The sequence below is a fragment of the Pygocentrus nattereri genome, chromosome 18, assembly GCF_015220715.1.
Source record: "Pygocentrus nattereri isolate fPygNat1 chromosome 18, fPygNat1.pri, whole genome shotgun sequence".
In the NCBI taxonomy this organism is placed as follows: domain Eukaryota; kingdom Metazoa; phylum Chordata; class Actinopteri; order Characiformes; family Serrasalmidae; genus Pygocentrus; species Pygocentrus nattereri.
The window spans coordinates 8,603,406-8,625,582 of record NC_051228.1 but is presented as its reverse complement, the minus strand read 5'-3'; the positions used below and the strand labels follow the sequence as shown (position 1 = coordinate 8,625,582).

At 42.3% G+C, this 22,177-nt stretch overlaps 3 protein-coding genes across 6 annotated transcripts in view; 1 reads left to right on the top strand and 2 right to left on the bottom strand.

Annotated features, from left to right (window-relative positions):
- Window positions 1-2,081: 2,081 nt before the first annotated feature.
- On the top strand, window positions 2,082-3,116 carry LOC108435801 (tachykinin-like peptides receptor 86C). Its single transcript, XM_017711877.1, has one exon. It carries the CDS (start codon window positions 2,082-2,084, stop codon window positions 3,114-3,116), a length of 1,035 nt encoding a protein of 344 aa, XP_017567366.1.
- Window positions 3,117-3,599: 483 nt separating this feature from the next.
- nup155 (nucleoporin 155) lies at window positions 3,600-15,519 on the bottom strand. 3 transcript variants are annotated; one of them, XM_017711929.2, is made up of 35 exons: window positions 15,422-15,519; window positions 14,010-14,172; window positions 13,763-13,900; window positions 13,518-13,614; window positions 12,919-12,989; window positions 12,716-12,808; window positions 12,308-12,571; window positions 12,076-12,149; window positions 11,873-11,964; window positions 11,645-11,742; window positions 11,387-11,554; window positions 11,207-11,307; window positions 10,888-11,058; window positions 10,689-10,799; window positions 10,464-10,558; window positions 10,282-10,367; window positions 10,089-10,151; window positions 9,659-9,809; window positions 9,503-9,569; window positions 8,952-9,067; window positions 8,766-8,869; window positions 8,527-8,660; window positions 8,123-8,314; window positions 7,905-8,043; window positions 7,650-7,785; window positions 7,382-7,535; window positions 7,176-7,280; window positions 6,723-6,877; window positions 6,510-6,639; window positions 6,246-6,359; window positions 5,985-6,105; window positions 5,753-5,863; window positions 5,284-5,420; window positions 4,793-4,899; window positions 4,569-4,707 (listed from the first exon to the last, which is right to left on the bottom strand). In XM_017711929.2, the coding sequence occupies exons 2-35, from the start codon at window positions 14,149-14,151 to the stop codon at window positions 4,569-4,571; spliced, it is 4,176 nt and encodes a 1,391-aa protein (XP_017567418.1). In that variant the 5' UTR covers window positions 14,152-14,172; window positions 15,422-15,519. The 3 variants fall into 3 exon arrangements, with proteins under 3 accessions (XP_037403557.1, XP_017567418.1, XP_017567419.1); XM_037547660.1 differs by lacking the exon at window positions 15,422-15,519 and having other exon boundaries at window positions 3,600-4,707; window positions 14,010-14,151; XM_017711930.2 differs by lacking the exon at window positions 10,089-10,151.
- A 1,660-nt stretch (window positions 15,520-17,179) lies between these two features.
- The window catches only part of nipblb (NIPBL cohesin loading factor b), a 33,488-nt gene continuing 28,490 nt past the window's right edge, over window positions 17,180-22,177 (bottom strand). For both annotated transcript variants that reach the window (XM_017711927.2, XM_017711928.2), the window contains exons 32-47: window positions 22,117-22,170; window positions 21,875-21,983; window positions 21,609-21,745; window positions 21,309-21,449; window positions 21,108-21,201; window positions 20,858-21,012; window positions 20,671-20,761; window positions 20,392-20,565; window positions 20,105-20,295; window positions 19,873-19,980; window positions 19,567-19,767; window positions 19,328-19,474; window positions 18,902-19,248; window positions 18,606-18,780; window positions 18,221-18,397; window positions 17,180-18,021 (exon numbers count right to left, since the gene is read on the bottom strand). In XM_017711927.2, coding sequence (XP_017567416.1) covers window positions 17,650-18,021; window positions 18,221-18,397; window positions 18,606-18,780; window positions 18,902-19,248; window positions 19,328-19,474; window positions 19,567-19,767; window positions 19,873-19,980; window positions 20,105-20,295; window positions 20,392-20,565; window positions 20,671-20,761; window positions 20,858-21,012; window positions 21,108-21,201; window positions 21,309-21,449; window positions 21,609-21,745; window positions 21,875-21,983; window positions 22,117-22,170 — 2,673 coding nt within the window. In that variant the 3' untranslated portion in view covers window positions 17,180-17,649. The remainder of the gene's footprint in view (window positions 18,022-18,220; window positions 18,398-18,605; window positions 18,781-18,901; window positions 19,249-19,327; window positions 19,475-19,566; window positions 19,768-19,872; window positions 19,981-20,104; window positions 20,296-20,391; window positions 20,566-20,670; window positions 20,762-20,857; window positions 21,013-21,107; window positions 21,202-21,308; window positions 21,450-21,608; window positions 21,746-21,874; window positions 21,984-22,116; window positions 22,171-22,177) is intronic.

Genomic DNA, 22,177 nt, shown 5'->3' with positions numbered 1-22,177 from the left:
TAAGAGAAAATTACAGAAGCCTCAACAAATAAACACATGAAATTGTCCAGTATTTGGTGTGTACACTCTTTGCCTTTATTACAGCTTCCATTCATTTTGAGAGCCTAGGTTTCAGTTTCTCAAGTAAAAGTTCAGTCTTAGGAGTTGGTTGCATTTTCTGTTTCCCACACTTCATGTAATCCCAAACACATTCAGTGATGATTCAGTCTGGACTGTGAAGTGGCCAGTCCATTGTTCCCGAGAACACCAGCAGCTTCGCTTGCTTCTTTGTCTAGTTCCTTTTCTCAGGAAGGGTTTCTTAACAGCTACACTTCCTTTCAGACCCACAGTGCTGAGTGGTCTTCTCACAGTGGAAGGATGGACTGTGGATGTTTTCAGATCTGAATCAAGAGTGGAGCTTGATTGTCTCTTCTCTCTCAAAGATGAAAGCTTCAAGTGCTGTTTATCTGATTGTGACAGTGTTGGTGGTCTTAACAGGTGCTGCAGGTGGTTGTTAGGAGTTCCATTCTCTGTTACTTTTTAACATTTTTGAAATCCTGTTGTTTCATTTCAATTCTGCAGGGTAATTAAATGCAAATGAAGCAAATGCAGTGAAAGTGTAGAGACCGCTAGATGGACATTATACCCAGGTTTTGATGAGATGGAGGGTGAAAGGGATGAAGCACCTATTCCACTTTAAGTTACACACCCTTCTGCCTGGCCAGGAATTTTGAAAAATGCCATACAAATGTTACACTGGTCTTTGATAACAGGCTTGATTTTCACCTGTTTTTTCTTCTTCTTCATTTTCCTTTGTAATAGCACCAACATAATAATATTTAAAAATAGCATTTTCAAACTGACTTTAAAAAAGACCAATAAATAAACCAACAACTTTGAACCAAAGCTAGACAGGTGACAAATCCAAGGAAAAGCTTGAATCAATAGGCGGAGAATCAGTGACATCTGCGTTTAGACCTACAGTTATGACATCAGTTGTCCAAGTAGGGTCGGATATAATTAAATCATAAGTGTACAGGCGGTGATCATGATGCTCATGCACCAGCACAAAATGTAAAGAAAAACAGAACAATTTTACCTCCGTTAAGAACGAAAGTATTGAAAATGTCAAAGCAGGACATTTTGCGGCCATGGTTTGGGTCCACCAGCTATTCTGACTGATCTCCTGATTGCTGATTGAAGAGTGGTGTTATCCAGGATGACAATGTCCCCACCCATAGGTCACAAAATGGTTTGACAAGTATGACAATGATGTAAATCATATTCTACACCTTTCACAGTCAACCCAGTCGAACACCTACGGGAGTTTTCAAAAGACATGTTACCACCATCATCAAAACAACAATTGAGGGAATACTGTTTGGAAGAACTGTGCTCCATCCCTCCAAGCTCATAGTGGCCCATCTTACGAAGACACTTCATGTTGGTTTTTCATAGGGCAAAAGCCAGAGGGAGATGTACGCATGCTGAGGCCACCAAGGGAGCCAAACAATTATGGGTAAGAGGAGCTGGCTTCAGAAAAACCAACCTCAGCAACAGCACAGATAGTAGAATTAAAGTGATACCCAGTGGGAAGTAGCATGGTGTTCTTGTGAAGCCTTCCCCAGAGTACTAGCTTCAGATTTGGGCTCAAGTGTAGTATGCTGGACTCAAAGGCACATTGTTGCTCAGCTAACAACGGGTTAGACCTCATTGGCAGTGCGAGTCAGTAGTTCCAAAGGAGGCTCACGTTTCTCCAAGATCTCCTGCCGGTAGGTCGGGACAAACCGTGTGTTTAGTGTGCCCAGCTATCTCTGAATTAATAGAAATAAAAACTGAATCTCACCATAAAGCTATAGTTAGGGTACACTAAAAGATCGTCCCACTGTTATAGGATTACAATCCTAAATAAACAGGCGAACTCATTCTACATAGTGGGAGGAGATTTCTGAATGATCATGCAGATCACGAAGTCATGATGTCATGGTCATGACTCAGTATAAATTTAAAAGATCAAAAGAACACTCCAGGTTGTCCTGAGCAAACCGTCCTCTATGTAGTTGCTGCCAGCCTTTCAGCTAGGAAGAGTCCTGCACCTTGAGATGAATGCAAAAGAGTGGATGAAGTCCATAATAAGAGGCTTTATGTGTCTCTCTGGGATCATTGGCAACCACTGGCTGGGTTTTCGCTCTCTGCCGAAATCCAGATCTCAACTCCGAACTAACGACATCCTGTTTGTCAACCTGGCTTTATCCAATCTAATCACAAACTACTTAGTGGACCTGCCGGACACCCTGGACTTTGTAAACCGTTGGCGCATGGGCAAGATGTATTGTGGTGCTTTCAATTTTTGCTCAAACCTCTCAGAGACCAGCAGCATTTTCACCACCCTGTTCATCACCGTTTTCTGGCATCAGAAGCTTGTGGGCTCTCTAAAACGTGGAGGGGCTCCCGCGCAGATGGACAATGTACGCCTTGTTGCAGCATTGCTGGTAGGGAGCTGGATTGCAGCTGTTGTGTTCAGCCTTCCACAGTTTTTCTTTGTCTCTGTGACCATGTGGAATGAGAGCCTTGTAAACTGCGTAGAATATTTTCCCTCTCAAGAAGCCAGGCAAATCTACGAGACGCTGTACCTTACACTGGCAAACGTGGTTCCAATTGTTGGGATAGTGGTTGCAAGCATACAGATCGCAGCTACACTACTGCAAAACCAAAAGCGCATCAAGAACACCACCAGAGCAGGAACCAGAGGAGGTAACCCTCTTGTTGCTGAAGACCAAAGAAGAGCTGCAGGAAGAAATGCAATGACAAGCACTACAAACCCAACTCCTCCAGAATTCTCAAGCAAAATTATAACATCCAACATCCCCAACCATGAACAAACGGTCCGAAAGTCACAAGACAGATCTTTCACATCTGCAGGGAATCAGGTGAGGGCTGCCAAGAGTGTGGTAGCGGTGGCCACTCTTTTCCTGATCTGCTGGCTAATTCACCTCTTGCTCAGCATAACTAGCACTGTTTTTCAGTCCACTGTAGTAGATGAAATGACCAGCTACATAGGTGCAGTTTATACCTGTATCATCCCTTACATTTACCTACATGGGGTGAAGAAGTTGAACTGCTCATCCAGAGATTAAAACCCAGCTCATCAGGATGCTTATTTCTCTATCATCAGACATGGCAAGACAAGAGGGGGAAGGGAATCCGTAAGATAGAAAGTAGCACACAAAGTAGCCACAATCAGTCTTAAATTCAAAGAAAGGTAAACTTCAAAAATGAATGCGGATCTCAAACTCTTCCATTTTATGGTTTTAGATACGCTAATGCGCATCGGTAGGAAGTCAGGTTTGTAGTGTTTTTTTTTAGGCAAGGGAAATGGCACTTAGCCCGTTTCTCAAAAGATAAAACAAAAAAAAAAGTGTTTTTAAAGCTTGATGTCTCTTGAGGTATCATAAACGAGCCCTTGGGCTTAATTATGTCTTGTTATGAGTAATTATTGTCAACAAAGCACCATAGAAACCATGCTTGTCTCAGGGACTGCAGAATACTTGGCAAGAAGACGAATGAGCTTGAATGATCTTAAAATAAGTGTATTAAATTCCAAAGAAAAAAAACAAAAGTTGGATTGAGAGATTATTTATTTTATGTTGCTTTACATTACAAATTCAAACAATCAAACCTACTTCTACCATTTATCAAAAAGAGGCAAGTGTTTTATATAAAAACTGTAATTTAAAAAAGGTAGCCAATATAGAATCTGCCTCGTGACAAACAAATGTGACATTTTAAATATTGACACTAGGCTACATGCCAAAAAAAAAAAAAAAAAAAAAATCAGAAAAATCTGACAGCAAAATAAAGACAACCTAAACCTTAGACAACCTAGAGGCAGACATCCCGAGCACTACAGTTTGGCTCGTGTTTCACCCAATTTTGTGAAGCGCTTTCAATTTCATCTCACAGGCACATTCTAATTAGACTACTGTGAATCCATGATAAACATGAGCACAAATTTCCATCAATATGGAAGTGTCAGCAATGAGCTTACCACTGCAAGCACAATTTGAAACAGCTTCATCCAACAATCAGAGGATTCTTTTGCTGTTCAACAGGGAAGCTGTACCTCCTTTTAGCCATTTCCGGGTCCTAGACAAAGATTCATAGACCTTTCTTGCAAAATTATATCAAACCCTTTTGACAAACACGGAAAATCACTGAAGTTTGCAAAAAAGGTCACTGTTCCAATCCTCTCTCTTGTGAACCCACAGCACCTTTGAAAAGTTTGGCAACTTAATTCCTGTATGCTTAAAACAGAGATGTAAAGACTTTCCAGGCACTAAGAGAGGTAAACTTTTAGATCAGAAGTCTGCTGGAATTGTTTGAAAATCTGAGGTTGCATATTTAAAGGAGTGAGTGCTATTAATACACTTAATCCCTTAGCATTTTTCCCCATTTCAGTAAACTCTCCTAGGTCATTGGTACTACTTTCAAACTCTTAAGTGAGCACGGAAGTAACAGAACAGCAGCAATGAGACAAAAGCCATTGATTCATACATTCATGTTACTATGCAAGATGCCACTCTCTGGTCTTAATGCAGTTTCTCCAGTTTGGCTTGTAGAGATTTGAAGTTGCGAATGATTTCCTGCAGGGCAGCATTGGGGCTCAGAGACTGAAGCTCCACCAGATAGCCACAGATGTTGTCCAGACATACATTGGTGAACCTCCGCCTGAAAAATAAGGGAAGACACAGGGTAAGGGTGGTGCATAGGTGAATGACAAAAATCCAGGGAACACCACATCTCTGAGTCCTACCTGTCATAAGTGGGCACTCTGCTGGGGTCGTCCACATATCCTGACAGAAGCACATGAATACATTCTACTAAGTGGAGAGGCTTCTTTAGGCGCTGCCAACATGGATCCTGCAGGAAAACCAAGAGAAATTAGTGAAACTGATGAAGGTTCAGGTCAGAGGGATGAGTCGGAATTGTAATAAACACACCAGTTCAGTCAACATATAGCCTCATTCAATTTACAAGTACATCTATAATTGAGAACATACATACACACACACACACACACACACACACACAAATTTATATTATATATATATATAAACATTTGAAGTGTAAAATTTTTAACTGCAATTCACATTCAGAATAAATGCTACATCAAATGTTAATGTTACTGAAAATATAAAACTGCAAATGAGCTATAAAACTATAAATGAGCTAATATAATCACATCCACGTGCTATAAAAATTATTTTGCTGCTAACTGAAACAGACAGATAGTTGGTCTCATACCCGGCTCTTGAAGAGCTGATCATACACTTCCAGCAGACGTGGGAGCTGCACGCCAATCTCCTGCATGGTGAAGGTGACAAAGCCCACATCCCAGTTGAGCTTACATACCTCCTGCTCCAGAAACTTGACTAGGAACTCTGAAAATCAAAGAAGAATTAAGAAGACTGTAAAAAAAACGTCCCCTTTTTAAAACTTCATCCTTTTTTTTTTTTTGCATGAAGTCAAATTTTAAGCACATTTCCAAAGTGAGGGAAGGAAAATTCTTTTAATCTGAGATCTTAAATACTGAATATCAAAAATACTGAATTACAAAGGCAAAACCCTTAGGCACCTGAGATCAAATGCAGGCATGCCTAAGCAGGCAAAAAGGCATCAAGGGAAACAATTAAACAAATTATATTTGACAAGTGTTGACTTCAAAAGAGCACCCCTCAGAGACACTGTGTTGACAGAGGAAGTAAAATGGTACCCAGAGGAAAGTATCGTGGTGTTCCGGCATACAGTTTCCCCAGGGATACCAGCTTCAGACTCAAGGCCCGCATGCGGTCTGCTGGACTCATAGCCACACTGTCACTCAGCTCTGTGATTTGAAAACATGATAATGATGATGATAATATTAATAATAACACAATAATAATAAGACAACAATCTGTACTACAGTATCAGCAATATCATTCACATTGCTCCACCAGGAAACCTACCTTTCTCCATTATCTCCTGCCACAGAGACTGGACCAGGATAGGATCTGAATGGCCAGCACAGTGAATAATGGCCAGCTTACACTCAGACAACCGGAAATGGTCTGCAAATTCTCCATAAAGCTATAAGAAAAAGATTGCAAATGAGAAAAGCACAAACTAAGGTAAATTAACTTTCCCCATAAAAAAACACCATCGTTTTCACCAGGTTCTGTGTTGACTACCAGCTGAAGACTCTGCTACTGAGACCACCATATGCTTACCTTGGTGATGTCCATTAGCTCAGAGTCAAGCTGAGATATTGCTCCCTGTACAGAGGGATGCTGTGAGTACTGTCTGCTCAGTGTTTCCTGAATCTGCACCTGAATACGCACCACCTGGAGGGCAAGAAGGGAAATGCAATATATGAAATACACAGAAAATAAAGTAACAAGCTGTGAAAATCCAGCAGTAAAACTCATTCTTCTAATACAAAAGAACTACGGCTGGAAGACACACAACATTCTGCATTAGATTAAGGTCCATACCTCCATCTTCTCCTCTAGTTCATGCAGGAATTCGCCATCAGCTCCCATGGATGAGATGCAAGACGAGCTCTTGGCTGAGAGAATGGCCCGGGAGATGTACTCCAGCCGCTGTTTCAGAGAAATCTCTGTGCTGCAGAAACACAAAGATACAATCTGTTATCTTTGCACACTTCCAACTTACGGACTCAGCTCCAGGACTCTATTGAGACGCACCTGTGCATGTCAGCTAGCCTAGCAAGGACATGAGCCGCTTTGCCAAAGTTGCGGCTTTTCTCGTAGTAACGCCACAGGAGATCCATGTTGCGCACTTTGTTCTGGTCCTGCTTTATCATGTGCATTAAATGGTCCTCAAGGTAGGGAGAGTTCACCTACGCAAACCAAAACATAGAACTGGCAGTTAGTATTCTTCAAGCACCTTGAGCTGTCAGATGACTCTGCATTAACAGCAGTTTGAAAAGATAATGTGTTTGGTTTCATATGTTCGAGCAAACACATGCTTGTCCCTGCTTGTGACAAGGAGACTAAGGATAGAAGGTGGGAACTGGCCAAACTGGCAAGAAAATGAGGGGTGAGTGTTGTGCTTGGGGGTTGCTTGTACTGGGTGGTGAAACATACATAAAGTGTATACTAAAATTTACTGATTCCAATGCAGAAAACGCCTCTTACCTCAAGGAGTTTGTCAGTGAGGTCAGCCTGGATGAGCCAATTATAAAGAGCGATGTGGAACAGTTCGTCTTGCGACCTCTGAGCTAAGCCAAGCATTTGCTCAAACTGCAAAAAAGACAAAGAGATTATTAAAACTTCATGGAAAAATCAAGATTTTATGTTTTGCCTATAATCAAGATGACATTTAAAAATAAAAATGAACCTACATGGGCAGCAGCGTCCTCATTGCTAAGCATATTGGGATCTGATGTCATGACTGGGGGTCCAGGCTGCTTGGGGACACTGGGAGACTGAGGAGCTGCTTTGCTCTGGTTTACCAACTCCTGCATGGTGTCCGTGATGCACTTATAACATAACAACCTGGGCAGAGGCACATTTGGTTAATGTTAAGTATTATGACAAGACAATGTAAAGGCTTGGACTAATTAGGTTTGAGCGTTCCAAGTGTACTGAAACCAAGAGACGGTACATTACCTTTCCTGGAAGGCTTGTTGTCCAACAGCATCCTCCTCTGGCTCGCCGTTCTTATAAAAGTGTGGGCCCAATCTCTGGGGGTCTTTCTTATCAGCCGCTGTGAGGCACAGCTCTACAACACCTTCATAGAAACGAACTAGAGAAGAAATGAGAGACAACCTTGTAATTGTCTATTACTTGGAATTTTAAGATAACCTGAATGAGATTACCACATATTAACAAGTTACATTCGTATGTGAATGTATGTGCATTCACCTTGTCGATATTGGGAACAAACAAGCGGCAGGTCTGTGTGGTGGCTGATCTGTTGGTACAGCCGTAACGACTCTTTGAGCATGCGCTCCTTCTCTGCCTTATTCTGGACCTGCCTGGAGCTTTGTAGCAGCTCATTGGCCTAAAAGGAGAACGGTAAAGTTTGTAAGCAATGCAACTACTGCCTGTACTTAAACAGGTTTGAGAAAGAAAGCTGTTACCTTAGAACAGACACTGTCATCACTGCTGTACAAAAGAGGACAGATCTCGCGCAGATGGCAGCTGATGGCGTCCACGGAGGCACTGTCTTTAATGTAGACGTTGATGAGGGCAGTGACGAGTGCTCCGGTCAGCTCACGGCCGCGAGTCACCACATCTTTAAAGCTGATGGCTTTCAGCTGTTCCTGGAAGTCCTATAAGACAGGATGCATGAAAGACACATTAGGAAAACGGGAGAGAATATGAGACAGAACAAAGGATCATGGGGGGAAGGAAGGGTCTTTTTCAACAAAGACAGAGCAGAGGAGCAGACAACTGAAAGAGGTATTTGGAGCTGAAATAGCTAATGAACTGGTATTAAAGGGATATAGAGGCAGCAGAGTAGTGGAAAACAAAACATGCACACCTTAGGCAGTTCAGAGATGATGAGGCTGAACTGGTGATCACACAGGAGCTTCCAGAGAGCTAAAGTTTGAAAGGAGCGGTGCACCAGTTGCTGGATACCCTGCAGAGATGCCTTCTCATAGGCCTGAGCTTCAGCTGTGAAGCAACAGCAACATGGTCATTCAGTTTTGTTCTCCCTGTTACACATACCCACACTTACACATAGAGAAGAAAAATAAATAAATAAATTCAACGCCGTACTGTGATATTTCCTTTGAAGCTCTTGCTGGACTTGCTGTGAGCTGGCACCATCTGGACGCATAAATCCCAGCAGCCTCTGCTGTAGGTTGGCAGGAGAGCTGAAACTGTGGAAAAGAAAGTAAGTTAGCAACTTTAACTGTACCAATGCACAAGCAGAATGTGAAGGTCATAGAAACAGGACCCTACCTTGCTGCACCTAAAGAAGTGGGGCTGAACTGGGAGTTCTTATCAAGAAACTCCTTCAGGCCTTGCAGCTCCTGCAGAACTGACTCCAGATCAGATGAACTTGCTGTGCTCTCCATCTGACATCACAAGAAAGGAATCATGATGAGAACACCAAGAAGTCAGACACCGCACTAATCATCATCACTCAAATGAAATACTGACACTTTGAAGGCATTAAACCCAAAATAAAAAAATCCAGGTATGAACAATATACAGCTGTTGACTACCATACAGCACATGAAGTCAACAGAAACGGTTAACGGTTTGGTAAATGTACAATTTAACAGAGTAAGGTCCAATGTTACAGCAAAGCAGCACAGTTATGATGGAAGAATAGTAGCAATAAATAGTCTGTACTTACAACGTCTGGCCAAGACAGAAGTTGAAATCAACTCATATTATTAAGTTGCTCCACTACTACTGCATTTCATTAAGGATCACTATAAATTACTGTTGTATTTACAAATGAAAGCAGTAATTCTGTCAAATGTGTAAAATATGCGGTTACTCACAATATTCACAGTTTGGCTTCCTTTACTGATCGGCATCTCCACTGCCAGACTCCCATCCCAGATGTTGCTGTTATAATGTTATAAATTACTATCAGAGCAACTAAGCAAAGTAGATAGCAAAAAAATAAAGTCCAAGGCACTTTTGGTCTTGCTCACCCAAGTATGCGAGTAAAGTAAACACTGATGCCATTGTGCTTCCCAGAGAAGAGTACTTCAGGACCAGATGACAAAGCAGGAATGGCAGCACCTCCAGGACTCATGGGGGTGGCAGGGATGAAGGGGGTAGACACACTAGGAGGCATCATACCTGGCATAGAGAGAAAGAGAAACGGGCACCACTTGATGCATCATACCAGTAAAAACAAGATCTAAAATAAACATACATGTTGAAACACAATGACTACAGAGGAGTAAAGAGAGGCAGAAATAGAGCGAGCAAACAAAAACAAGGAAAGACGGAAAAAAAGACTACCAAAGTGTCTGCAAGCATTTTCACTTGATCAAAAGTGTAGTATGCCTTCTAAGCCACAGCTTTGGATAAACAGTGATTAATTAAGCATATCAGGACCAACTGGTAAAGCAGTACCTGGAGCTGGTGTTGCTAAGAAGCTGGGATTGGGAAAAGGACTACCAACAGGCATGGGGGACCCTACAAGTACACACAGTCACACACTATGGGTAAGAACTAGGCTGACTCTGAACTAGGCATGCTCTAAATTTAGTACAATCAAACATGAACAATGTAACTGCTGGTAGTGAATACTAGTGTTACAAATCACCTGGTACAGGAGAACCAAGGAGGGGCCCAACATTGCTTGGTGCACTCATAGCAGAAGGGAAACGCATTTGAGCCTCTCCACCATACCTGTAGCAAAAATAAACAAACATAAATACATGGTCCTTACAAAACTGTTCAAATGTATTCAAGTAAAGAGTAAGTCAGCTACAAATAGGTGTGGACCTGAAGAAAGCTCGAGTGGCCCACAAGGAAACCTCTCTGTCACACGCAGCACTGGAGCAGGCCAAGATCAGAGCAGTGGCACATGCCTGTTCTTCCTGACGAGGAATACAAAGCAGAAAGAAATGAATACAGCAGGCAAAACATGCAAAATTTGTCTAAATGTGTTTATGCAAGGACGTAAAATATAACCATTCAGGAAAATAAACACTGTAAAAGTAGCCATACCCTGTGGAGTTTGAAGAATCGCTCAATCTCTTCACTTTCTCCACCACCACTGCTTACCAGCAGATGGCGCAATTGGTCAACCGGTCTAAGTTTGTGAAAGATATGACTTCCCTGTGAAGAACCCAAAAGGTGAACATACTCTGGGAACTGTACACTGTAAAAGGATGAAGGGTGCAGATCTAGAAAAAGCGACCTGTACCTGCGCAGAGAGGAGCACAAATTTCTGAGGTGGAATATTGTGTTGCTGAACCACCACTGGTGAATCAGTTAGTGGAATGAAGTCCTTATTTAAAGGAGTTACGATTTTAGGTGCTTTGGTGTCTTCTAGTGCACAGAGTGCCCATGTGTGCCCATCTATATTTGATGTCATCTGCAAAAAAAAAAAAAAAAAAAAAAAAAAAAAAGTATATTCATGTATTCATGTTTCAAAACTGTGAAAGACAACATAACAAAATATCTGAAAGGCGTTACTGCCTGTTGCATGAAAAAGAAAATGAAAGCACGAGAAAACTTTTAACCTGGGCCTCCATGAGTGGCTTCTTAAAGGGAAAGGAGTCATGGTTAATACACCAGAGTACATCACTGTCCTCCGTCTCTGATGACGTCATCAGCAAAACTCCTAATCAGAAAGCAAAACAAAGATTAAACAAGCTTTACATGCATGAAACACTGTCATAACTGTCAGTCTTGAGCTTTACCTTTGCTGTAGAGCGCCTTGTGTACTTTGGCAGGCTTTTGTAGGGTGGAGGAGGCTGAGAACCCCGGGGGCAGCCGCACATGTACCAGAGCCAGCAGGCTAGGCCGGGCCATGTTGTGCCTGGCATTAGGTGGAGTGAACGGCGTGGTGCTGAAGTACAAACGTATACCTGCACAGTGCACACAAATACCACAGTTACTATAAAGTGCATAGAGCCATTGTATTCCTTCAGATGAATCTGGTTTCCTTCCACGCTTACCAGCATGAGTGATAGCCAGGAGCTGGCAATCAGAGGACTCAGAACGATCGATAACAGCAATCTGAACGATGGGTTTGAAGACAGAACGATCAATAGTCCTGAAAGAGACACATAAGCAAGTGATAAAACAGACACCACTGGCTGACATGACACTTTGCACTCTATATACACAATACAAAAACTATAATAACCAGCTACCTTGAATATATGCGTGACGTGTTGCCTTACCTGGCAATATTCCCAGCAGCGGAAACAATCGAATTCTGAGACATGGCTGCCACTCTACTCATTCCCTGCCCATCTGTGCCCAAATCATAAACCTGACAGAGGTGCAAGTTGGTCAGCAGTGCAGTTAAAGCACACATGCATCGAACAACAATTATAAACAAACAAACAAATAAAGAAAGAAAGAAATACAACTTCAGACCGACCTGCAGCACTCCTTTCTCAGATCTTGTGTACAGAGTGTTGCGTGAATTGTCAATAGCGATCTGAACAACTGGATCTATAACAGTGCATAATTCAAAATGAAAATTGTGACATTACTAAAAGAAGGTATGCCTAATGAAAAAGCTAACATAATTCAAAAAATATCCCTCAATATCTCAACAAAATCAAACACTAACAAATCAACTATGTGTGTTTATGCACATAGTTCCTCACCATCTTCAGAGAAGGAGAACTGCAGCAGGGATGGTATAAGGAAAGACAGGCTGCTCTTGGAGTGGTTGATCTTTTTGCAGCGCTGGCTGAACCAGCCAGCTTCAGCCTGATAGGCAATCTCGTAGAGGCAGCCGTCCTTGCCGGCTAGAAAGATGCGTCCCAGATCTGTGGAGCTGATGGCCAGCATGTAGGTATTGTCCGTGGGGATGGAGTAGAGTGGGTCGGGGAGGAGCTGCATGGCTCCTGACATGCTGTCATTTAACCCTGTGAATTAAACATAAGCAGGAGAAGTGTCAGCACACCACTTCTGTCTTAAGCTACGAGCTTTCAGCACTTACTTTTTAAAGTTTTGGAAGCAAGTGGAGTTGGGTATTGTGATATGAGAAAAGTCAGAAAAGAGCAGGATACCTGTCTGAGCCTTGGGGAAGCTAAGACCAAGGATCACCACATCCACAGGTGTAGCCAACACTAATAGGAAGTGGATGTGAGGCTGGAAAATTCCTGTGGAAGAATGAAAAGGTTACCACGAGCTTTAGTTTTGTAAGAAGATGCTGCAAATGAGAGCTGAACAGATTGGATGCTAAACAATGCAGCACTAGAAAGCCACTCACCTGCTTTTGGCTTGACTAGCCCAACTGAAAGGATAGTTTCACTCAGCCCATCAAAATATGCCACATCTCCGCTAAACAAGTGGGGGAAGACACAGAATGAACATTAAAAGGACCATATCTTACATTTTTCTTTTTTTTCCCTGGACTCCACTTATGACATTTGTATGAGTTTAAGCACCAATAACTGCTATTACTCATTTCTGCATAGCCATTTCAAACCTCTCTTTATCCCTTATAATTAAACAGGCTGATTTTATTACTGTGCCTTTAAGACTGACATACGCAAGTGGTCTCTATTCCAACTGGCTGCCCTGTATTGAGCCTTATTTACCAAGCCGTCTTAAAACACTCCTTAAATCATCAGTGAGAAGGGGTAGGGCTAAACTGAGGTAATCTGAACGAATTACATATATAAATGGGGGTTGTGGTGACAGCTTACGTGTAGAGACTGGAGAGCGAATGGTATGTTCTGAAACTTTAACAATGTTTTCCTACTGCAATCAAATTCTTTTACTCCAAAAAAAAAGGAAAATACAGTTTCCTATGCTATGGAACTTGTAATTAGGATTATTACTTCTCACTTCAATGTTAGTACTCACCCATCCTCATAATTCCACATGAATATGTCATTATCAATGGTCAGCCAAGCCCTACTGATCTCAGGGAAAACTCCCATCATGCAATTGCACTGCATGTCTGCAAAGTGAAGGGGTTAAGGAATGTATTCACGATAAAGAAAATGTACAGTAGGTCAAGGTACAGCCATTGTGGCATTCACATAAAGCAAAGCATTTGATTACTGATTAGTCCTGTCACTTCAACTGAGGTGTACATAAGAGGATACGGCTAAACTGTTCCACGAGCTCTGGAGGGAGAGGGACCCTGCGAACGGCACTCAGCTCTGGCAAGTTGGGCACACTGATAAGCCCTGGTCCTTGTAGAGGGTAATCCATGTCTGAAAGCCCAGACAGAGAGGGCATATCTGACAGAGAGAGATGGACAGAGAAGAAACATCAGCATCTTCTGACCCAAAAAACTTCAGCATTACTGAGACAGTTAAAAGTGTCAATGACAGCCAAGGGAGTTCTTACTGTGTGAGGGCACATTAAGTAGCTCCGACAGGTCGGGAAAGCAGCGATCTTCCTGCAAGTGCCGGTCGATGAGTCGACCTGAGTTTTCCAGAGCCTCTTGCAGAGCTGCTGCCATGCTGCTGGGGCCCAGGCTTGACGGCATAGCTGCAGTGATGGAACTTGCCTATAAAAGAGTCAAATTGACTTCTACATGTGTTTCACTTTAATATGCAATGCCTTTCTATAATAAACTGTCATAACATGTAAGGTACATGTTACATCAGGACATTCATTACTCTACCGTAATTTTAAGAGGCATATTTAGTTTACTGCTGCGTAGTAAAGGCATTTATGATGTTCCATTAGTGCTAAACACTGACATTTCAAAGTTTTTCTGAAATCCAGCCTCATGACCTCAAAAGAAGAGACGCTACTGGATTGTTGTTTCAAATCGCACTTTGAAAGGGTGCAATTTTAATTATATGCTTCATTATTCAGTGTTGTCTCAAGATGTTTTAAGCTATTTCACTCAATAACACAACGCTTTTTAACGGGCAGTCTGGCATTCAGCGTTCAAGCAGCCTTTAGCACCACAGCCTTGAAAATAGATGTGACTGAACTTGAAAAAACAGGACTGGAGCTAAATGAATAGAAAATAACTCACATTGAAATGACCTAAGATAATAACATAATAATAATAATAATAATAATAATAATAATAATAATAATAATAATAATAATAATCATCATCATCATCATCATCATCTCTTCTTTTCTTTAACTGTTGAATGATTAGTGTGGGGAAAACTAATATTAAAGACACGAAAAACGTATTTCTTTATGAAAACAGCACTCGTGTAAAACGAAACCAAGCTGCTATCTCTAATGTAAACATAGCGTCTTTACTAGGGACTCAATCTTAGAGGAAAAAGTGAAGACTTTTACTCGAGTCAACTGTAGCAGTATCAACACATACCACGAGGCCAAATCTGGGTTTCTATTCGCCAGCTTGTTGTTTCCCGTTCCACCTTAAGTGGTGCAGCAGTTAAGCTACAGCTCAGCAGCCAGAACGTAGATGCTGCACCATTTAAGGTGGAACCGGGAAATTCAAACAAGAAGCTAGAAATAAAAAAACTTGACTTCAGCTTCATTCACATACTTCACGCTTGTTTACACAGGATAGTTAGTTTAGATTAATATTATTCAGTGTGGGGTTTCTATCCGTTATCTAAATAACCGCTTTCGGTAAATCTGCATCCCAGACGTCAACGGTTACAGCTAGCTTAGCTTAGCTAGCTTAGCAGCTAGCTTAGTCCGAATGCCAAACAAACCATGAAGCCAGGAAACTCCCTTTATCAGCTTTCCCTGGCGGAGCCGCGCGGACGCGGTTCTCCCCGAACTCGCCGTCTGTAACGGTTTAAAATGGAACTCACAGTTTAAAAACGACTCGCCGCCTCAAAATTCCAGCCTCTCCCGCCAAACTCGTGCGCTACCCTGTGGCTTGCAATGGGTCGCCGGGGCTTCTTTTTCCGGCTCAAACTTTTCCTACAGCATCGGTTTTCATAATAAAAGTCCCGTTGGGAGAACTCTACTATGGACGCTCATAGCGTCGGGCAGAGCCGAGCCAGTAAAGCGCCATCGGGGCAAAATATGTGTTCGCAACGGCACCGGGTTCCCTTATAATATTTTTTGCATTCCCTTGGAAGTTTTAACGTTCATTCATAATTATTTCGCATGGCTTTATGTAACAAAACAGCTGTAATTCATTTTTACATTGACATTTTCCAACCGCTCTTTATCCCTTAGAATTAAACTGGTTTCGTTGCCTTGCCTTTATGACTGACGAGCATCGTGACTTATTCACAGTGCAATCCGGACTGAAATACTGGACCATATGGACCGGGGAGTTTAAAGGGTACGTTTAAAACAACGTCTTATATTATACTGTACTTTTGTTTTAAAAGGTACGTTCTGTGTGGTGGGGGCCTTTAGAATGAACGTTCGTGTTTTTGGTCAGTTACAGGTTCTACCTCTCTGTGCTGAACCTGCTGTTTCTTTAGAGGGTAAAAGACGCTTTAATACGGACTAAGCCTACAGATCCGTATTAGGTAAGTGTGACTTTGTTTCTTTATTACACCATGATTTTTATTCATCTTTTAAACGGCTTTAGCAAATGAGGTATTAAAGATTTTCAGTTGTTTAAATTTTTCGTTTTACCATGCTCTGACCAGTCTAGTCGAGCACGAGCAGTCTTTAATACAGTGATATAAAATGAAATCAGTCCTTTTAACAAGGCATTCATACACAATCCTAATAATTCATATCATTTCATTCAGAAGCGTTCAATCTACACCCTGAATCCTGTTTTCCAGTCCTGGATTTTATAATCGCTGGTAGCCAAACCGTTAAATCATACGCTCTGTTCGCTAATGGCGATAACAAAATCCAGGAATGGATTCAGGATTCAAGGTATAGATTTGAAGACCGCTGATGGGCTCAAGGGGGCAGTTTTTCCAGACACCTGATAATATTTTTAATTACGCACTAATTCGATGACAGGCGCAAAGCTTTTTCTGCAAGCCACAAAAACAGTTTCATGGATGGAAAGACCAACAGTCCACCCTGCGAGTAGCAAGGTGACAATATTTCTTTTCGCAAACACAATCGAAGAACGCTGATCTGAAAATAAAAGGCCATTCAAACTAGGGCCAAGGGTTGATGGCAACCACTGTCTTGGTGTTCTGCTCTGACTTTACATGGGGGGAAAAAGAAAAAAGAAAAAAAAAAAGACAAAAACAATCAAAACAAAGTTTTGAACAAGGGAACACGAGGAGCAAGTTAGGTTGTCTTCCAGGTGCTACTACTAAAAAAATAAAAGTCAAATGCAAACAAGACAAGTAACAAAGAGAAGTAAAAAAATTTATTGCAGTATTTGTTCCGCCAGAAGTGCTGGGGATCCCTTTTTTCTCTCTAGGGTGACCTAATACATCAAAATCTACATTTACAAAAAATCTCCCCTGCATGTAGGCCACAGATACTGCATGCTCTGCTTTTAACAGAATAAATTATGTCCAGGAGACTCCATTGTACAGCATGAGTAAACAAAAAAGGAGTAAAACATAAAGCAGAGGAAATATTTAAAAGTTTCTTTCCCTGGACACTGAGCTAAGCTAAAGAAATCCATCCGGTGCTAGGTTTAACTCCAAGAACACTTTATTAAGAACATCAACAGACTAATTTCCAACATTCACTTTAAGTTTATTTTTTTAAACAGATTTTTTTGTCAGAGATATAAACATTTTTGTTTTCGTTTGTTGTTTTTTTTTGTTAAACTATGATACAGTGGGAGTAAAAATCACACAACCGAGTTGCTGCACAACAGCGAAGGAGCTCCCACACAATGTTTTCCAAACATTTCCTTCTGTATGCGTTTGTCCTGTTTAACTTAAAATGTGTCCAGTATTCTCTCCTGCAGGTCCTGGCGCGTTTAAAATGCTTTCCCTCCCCTCCTCCCTCTCTCCGTGAACTTTTCATCACAAAAGTGAAGCTCATGGTTTCGTGAGTCTGTAGTATTCTTTTCTTTACTGTCTGGGTTTAGAAAATGTTGGATCCCAATAAAGTTTGGCTTCTGAGAGTTCACGTAGGAGTAACTGTAGTTTAATTAGCTGGAAGTCCCCTCCTTGGCTGCGTACAGTGAACGTAAAGTCTGCACCATTTTATTAGTCAGCTTGTGCGCACTCGTCAAGGCGATTTTCTTGTAAATGATGTCCGACTCCTTGATAGTGTCCACCCAAGGCACCAGTTTGCGTCCGTCCCGTTTCTTGGCCTCGGCCCAAGTGCCGGAGTAGGAGCCGGCCATCCAGTGCACGCTGTAACCGTTGCTCGTCTTCTGGATGACGCGAGCTATCTGCGGCCGGTCCTTGTACTTTGGGCAGCAGATAGCGATGACGTCCATGGCTTCTACCGTTTCGCTCATTTGACCTGATGCCTCTGCAGAGTCGCCGCCACCACCTCGTCTGGTTCGCCGTGATGACTAGAAGAATATTGAAATGAGAAAGTTTACAAAAAACGAATACATTTTTTAAAAAATTATATAACATTATTATTTATATATTATTATACAACAGTCTAATTTGAAAGATTTACAAAAAAAATGTATTTCTCCTGTATGCAAATAAATCTTGGAAATGGAAAAATCAACTCTCTATAAAATATTTATAGTAGAGACTTACTCCAGGCGCCTTCTCATCTCCATCGCTCTCTTCATCGTAAGAGTCAGCAGCGTTGTTCTTCGGGCTGGAGCCTCCCAGAAGAGCAGTGATGGCTTTGTTTCTGGCGTGGGCGCTAGCCGATGCCTCGCCTTCCTCATCCTCCTCATCTGGGTCCAAGTGCTCCATCAGTACCTTAAACTGTAGAGCAAACTCAAGTCAATATGCATGATGAGTTATGAACATAGTGAACTGCCAGGCTAAGTCAGATCAACTTGACCGTCTAGCCATATAGCGGAGATGAATTACAATGCCAAATGCTACAGTTTTTTCATCAAATGCTGTAGGATATTTAAAAAAGTCTTATAGTCCAGTAGATAACGACTCAATCAAGACAAAAGCTACTTACGTCCAAATATTGCTTGACTATCTTCCTCTTGATGTCATAGGTGAGTTCGGTGTTGGATAGACTGTTGGTCAGGAAGTCTATCGTCTGCCTTGGACTGAAATGCACGTTGTTTTTTCTGTTTACAGCCTTGTCATACACTTTCGCTGACTCCGTGGGAGAGTACTTCTGGATTTTGCTGTTGGAAAAAAATATGAGTTGAAACCAAGACTCTATTCCAGTAATTTACAGTGAACTGGTTTTACAAGAAATCACTTCGCACACAGCGTTAGGAGTTTAAATCAATGAGTGACACATACCTATCTGAGAAGCCATAGAGGTTCTTCAGGTGCTGCTTGAGCACTAACAAAAGCAGGATGCCCTGAGAGGCATTCGCAAAATCCAGCAGAGGGAGGGGGTTGTCTGGGAGACGGTCCATAACTTTATCCACGTCCTCAACGTCCAGGTCCGTGTCAGAATCAGAGTTTACTGTAGTCGTGGCCCGCTTGGGTTTCTTGGCCCTGCGAACAACCTCTTCATCGCTGCTGCTGCTTTCCCTGCTGCTTGAATGCTCCTCTTCGTCCTCATCTTCCTCCTCTGAACTGTATTTCTTTTCTCGCACCTTCTTTTTCTTCCTTTCCCGCTGTCTTGGCTCCTTTAGCAAAGACTAAATGGACAAAAGGTGAGTGTTAAGACAGGTACAACTGACTTAAAGATAGAAAAAACAAGGAGACGGAGCTGGTCACCTCTTTGAAAGACTGCAGCAAGTTGCTGCCAGACACAGACAGCGTGATGTCGATGTGGTGCATGATGAAGAGAGGCTCTTCTTGGGTCTGGTAGGGGAAATATGCCAGGTTGTCAGCGATGAACAGCAGCATGTTCACCTCCGTCTTCTGCAAGGAAACAGAAAGTGGTTTTAGAGAACTCACTAACATCACAAAAACTATGATTCCTCAACCTGTCCCATCTGGACAAAACAACTCACCGCACTGTCATCGAACAGGTTGAGCAAGGAGATGAGGAAGGCTCGTCGGTGCTGTCGGTTTCCTCGCACCATTGTAAAGAGATGGGAACAAAGGGCTGTACCGGCCTCGTCCTGACGGAAACCTCTGATGAGGGTGTCCTGAGATGCCAAGATGGCCTGCTGCACCTGGTAGGACATCTTCATCCCTGCCACAGCCTTCATCTGGTTTCATACAAAGATTGGAAGATGAACTCAGTATACAACACTACCAGATGAACAATGTTGGGTTCTACCTGCTGCAAGTGTAAACAGGCTTAGGTCACTCACATGAATGAATCCTGTATACTTCTTATCAATTTCCACCAGCTGCTGGTCTGCTTTATTCCTCATTGTAGGCTCTGGGTCTGTCCCCATGGCAATCAAATAGGGTACACACTATGCAGAAATACATACAAAAGCCATTCAGACTCACTGGATTAAAGCAATACTTGAGAAACCTCCACTCAGTATAACACTGAACACGATGGGTGCTGCCTCTGTTAGTTCTGCAACTCCGTACCTGTACAGGATGAATGAGGCCCTGGTTGAGCGTAAGGGCGATGACGTTGAGGGCAAAGTGTCGCACGCTGGACTGCGTGTGGAAGAAGGCCTCCAGTACCTGCTTCAAGTACAGCTGCATGATGGAGCTACTCATGCCTGAGGAGATGTCTCCCATCTCTTTGAGGTCTTCTTGCTTGGACAGCTTCTTCCCTGCAGAAGCATAGAACAGTCAGGGGTTCAAACAGGACAGCTCTACTCACAGTCTAAATGAAAAGGAGAACTAAGGCTACGTGGTGAGGAACTCACACTCTCGGTCAGCCTCTTGCATACGAGAGTCCTCCTCCTGCAGGTACGTCTGCAGATTCTTCAGCACCTGGATCTTCAGGTTTACCGATTTCTTCCTGTCGGAGAGGAGGCCGTTGTACAGACTCTTCACCTCAGGGACAAACATCAGTCCCGGGTGCTGGATAAAGAGGAAACCTAAGAAAAGCGGTGGAGCAATTTAGTTTTACACACAAGATATTTTTTATTTGCCCATTGGGAACACATTACATCATGCAGCAGACTTTAAAAGCTACAACATGCCTAAACCAATGATGGCCTTGGTCTGGACCTCCTCGTCTTCATTCTTGGTGAAGTAGAGAAGGAGCTCCAACACTTTGTCCTTTATGATGACCTGCGAGAGACAGAGAGACCATACCAGAGGTAAGTGGCTGGATGTAGAAGGTTGAACCCAAAATTCTGCGTTCAGTAGAAGATCCCATAATTATACCTTGTTATTGCCTTTGAACTCTTCACGGTCAAAGTCAAAGTGCCTGCACAAAGCCCCCACAGTAAAGAGGGAGCGGAGCAATGCAGGTTTGTTGGACACTAGGATCGTGCTATTCGGGTCCTCCTGATGCTGGGTCTTCAGTTTGTTTAGAGCCCCTATAGAACATTGTTAAGTACACAGTGTCAGCACACAATACATCAAAAACACAAGTCAGGAAAATGAAGAAGTGTCTTAACTTCATTACACTTACCATAGTATCGATTAAAACAAGCCCAGACAAACTTGTAGTTGTGAGTGACCTTGTTTACTACTGCACCAAGACAGCTCACACAGTGCTGCACAACCTGAGGAGGGCAGAGACAGAGTACAGCGTTAATTAAGGTAAATGCACGTTCTTGATGCACTTCAAGTCTCTCTCACAGGAATGTGAATTTCAACCGACTGTACTTACCGTCATGCCATATTTGATGATGAGCTTCATCAAGTCTTCCTCTATGGTGGTGAGAAAGGTCTCACTGGGGTGATCCATTAGAGGCACCACCAGCTCCAAGATTTTAGCCACATTACAAATCACCATGAAATCATTCTGGTTCTGTAATTATGGAAGACACATGGAAGAAAACACTCAAGAATTTTTTTAATTTAAGTCTCTATTAGAAAATTCATCATTTTGGAGTGCATTTACACTGATGAGCCTCTAGATGGCCACACATCTCCAAAGTTTAAACACTGCAAAATAAGTGGTCCTCACATTGCACTTGGTGGTTAGATAGGGCTGCATGGTCATGGCATGTTTCACCATCAGCTGCGCTCGGATTTTGCTGAAAAGGTATAACGTGGTGATGCAAGCCACCAAGCGATTTGAGTTTCCCCCCTTATTCTCACAGTCTAAAGAATGACAGCAAAACAGGAGAACATCAGATATGGAAGAAAACAGTATATCAAAACAAGATGAAAATGGGGAAAAAAAAAAAAAAAAAAAAAAAAAAAAGTGGTCCAATTGTTTATTAATAGTACCATCGGGAGACTCTTCATATTTGAGGATGTGCTCCACTAGATTGTCGACGAGCTGAGCGCAGGCCTTTCTGGCCGGCTTGTAGGAGGCGTCTTCCTCCGACTTCAGCAGCTGCACCAACATTAATACATGAACCACAGTGAGAAAAGGGCAAAAGGATAGAGAACACACACACACACACACAGTGCTACCACTGTGCATTACCACATCCTGCATGAAGCAAAATGGACAACAGTACACTCACATTCTGAAGCAGCTGTTCAAACCAGTCATAACCAGAATCCCTGCATGCAGATACCTGTCAA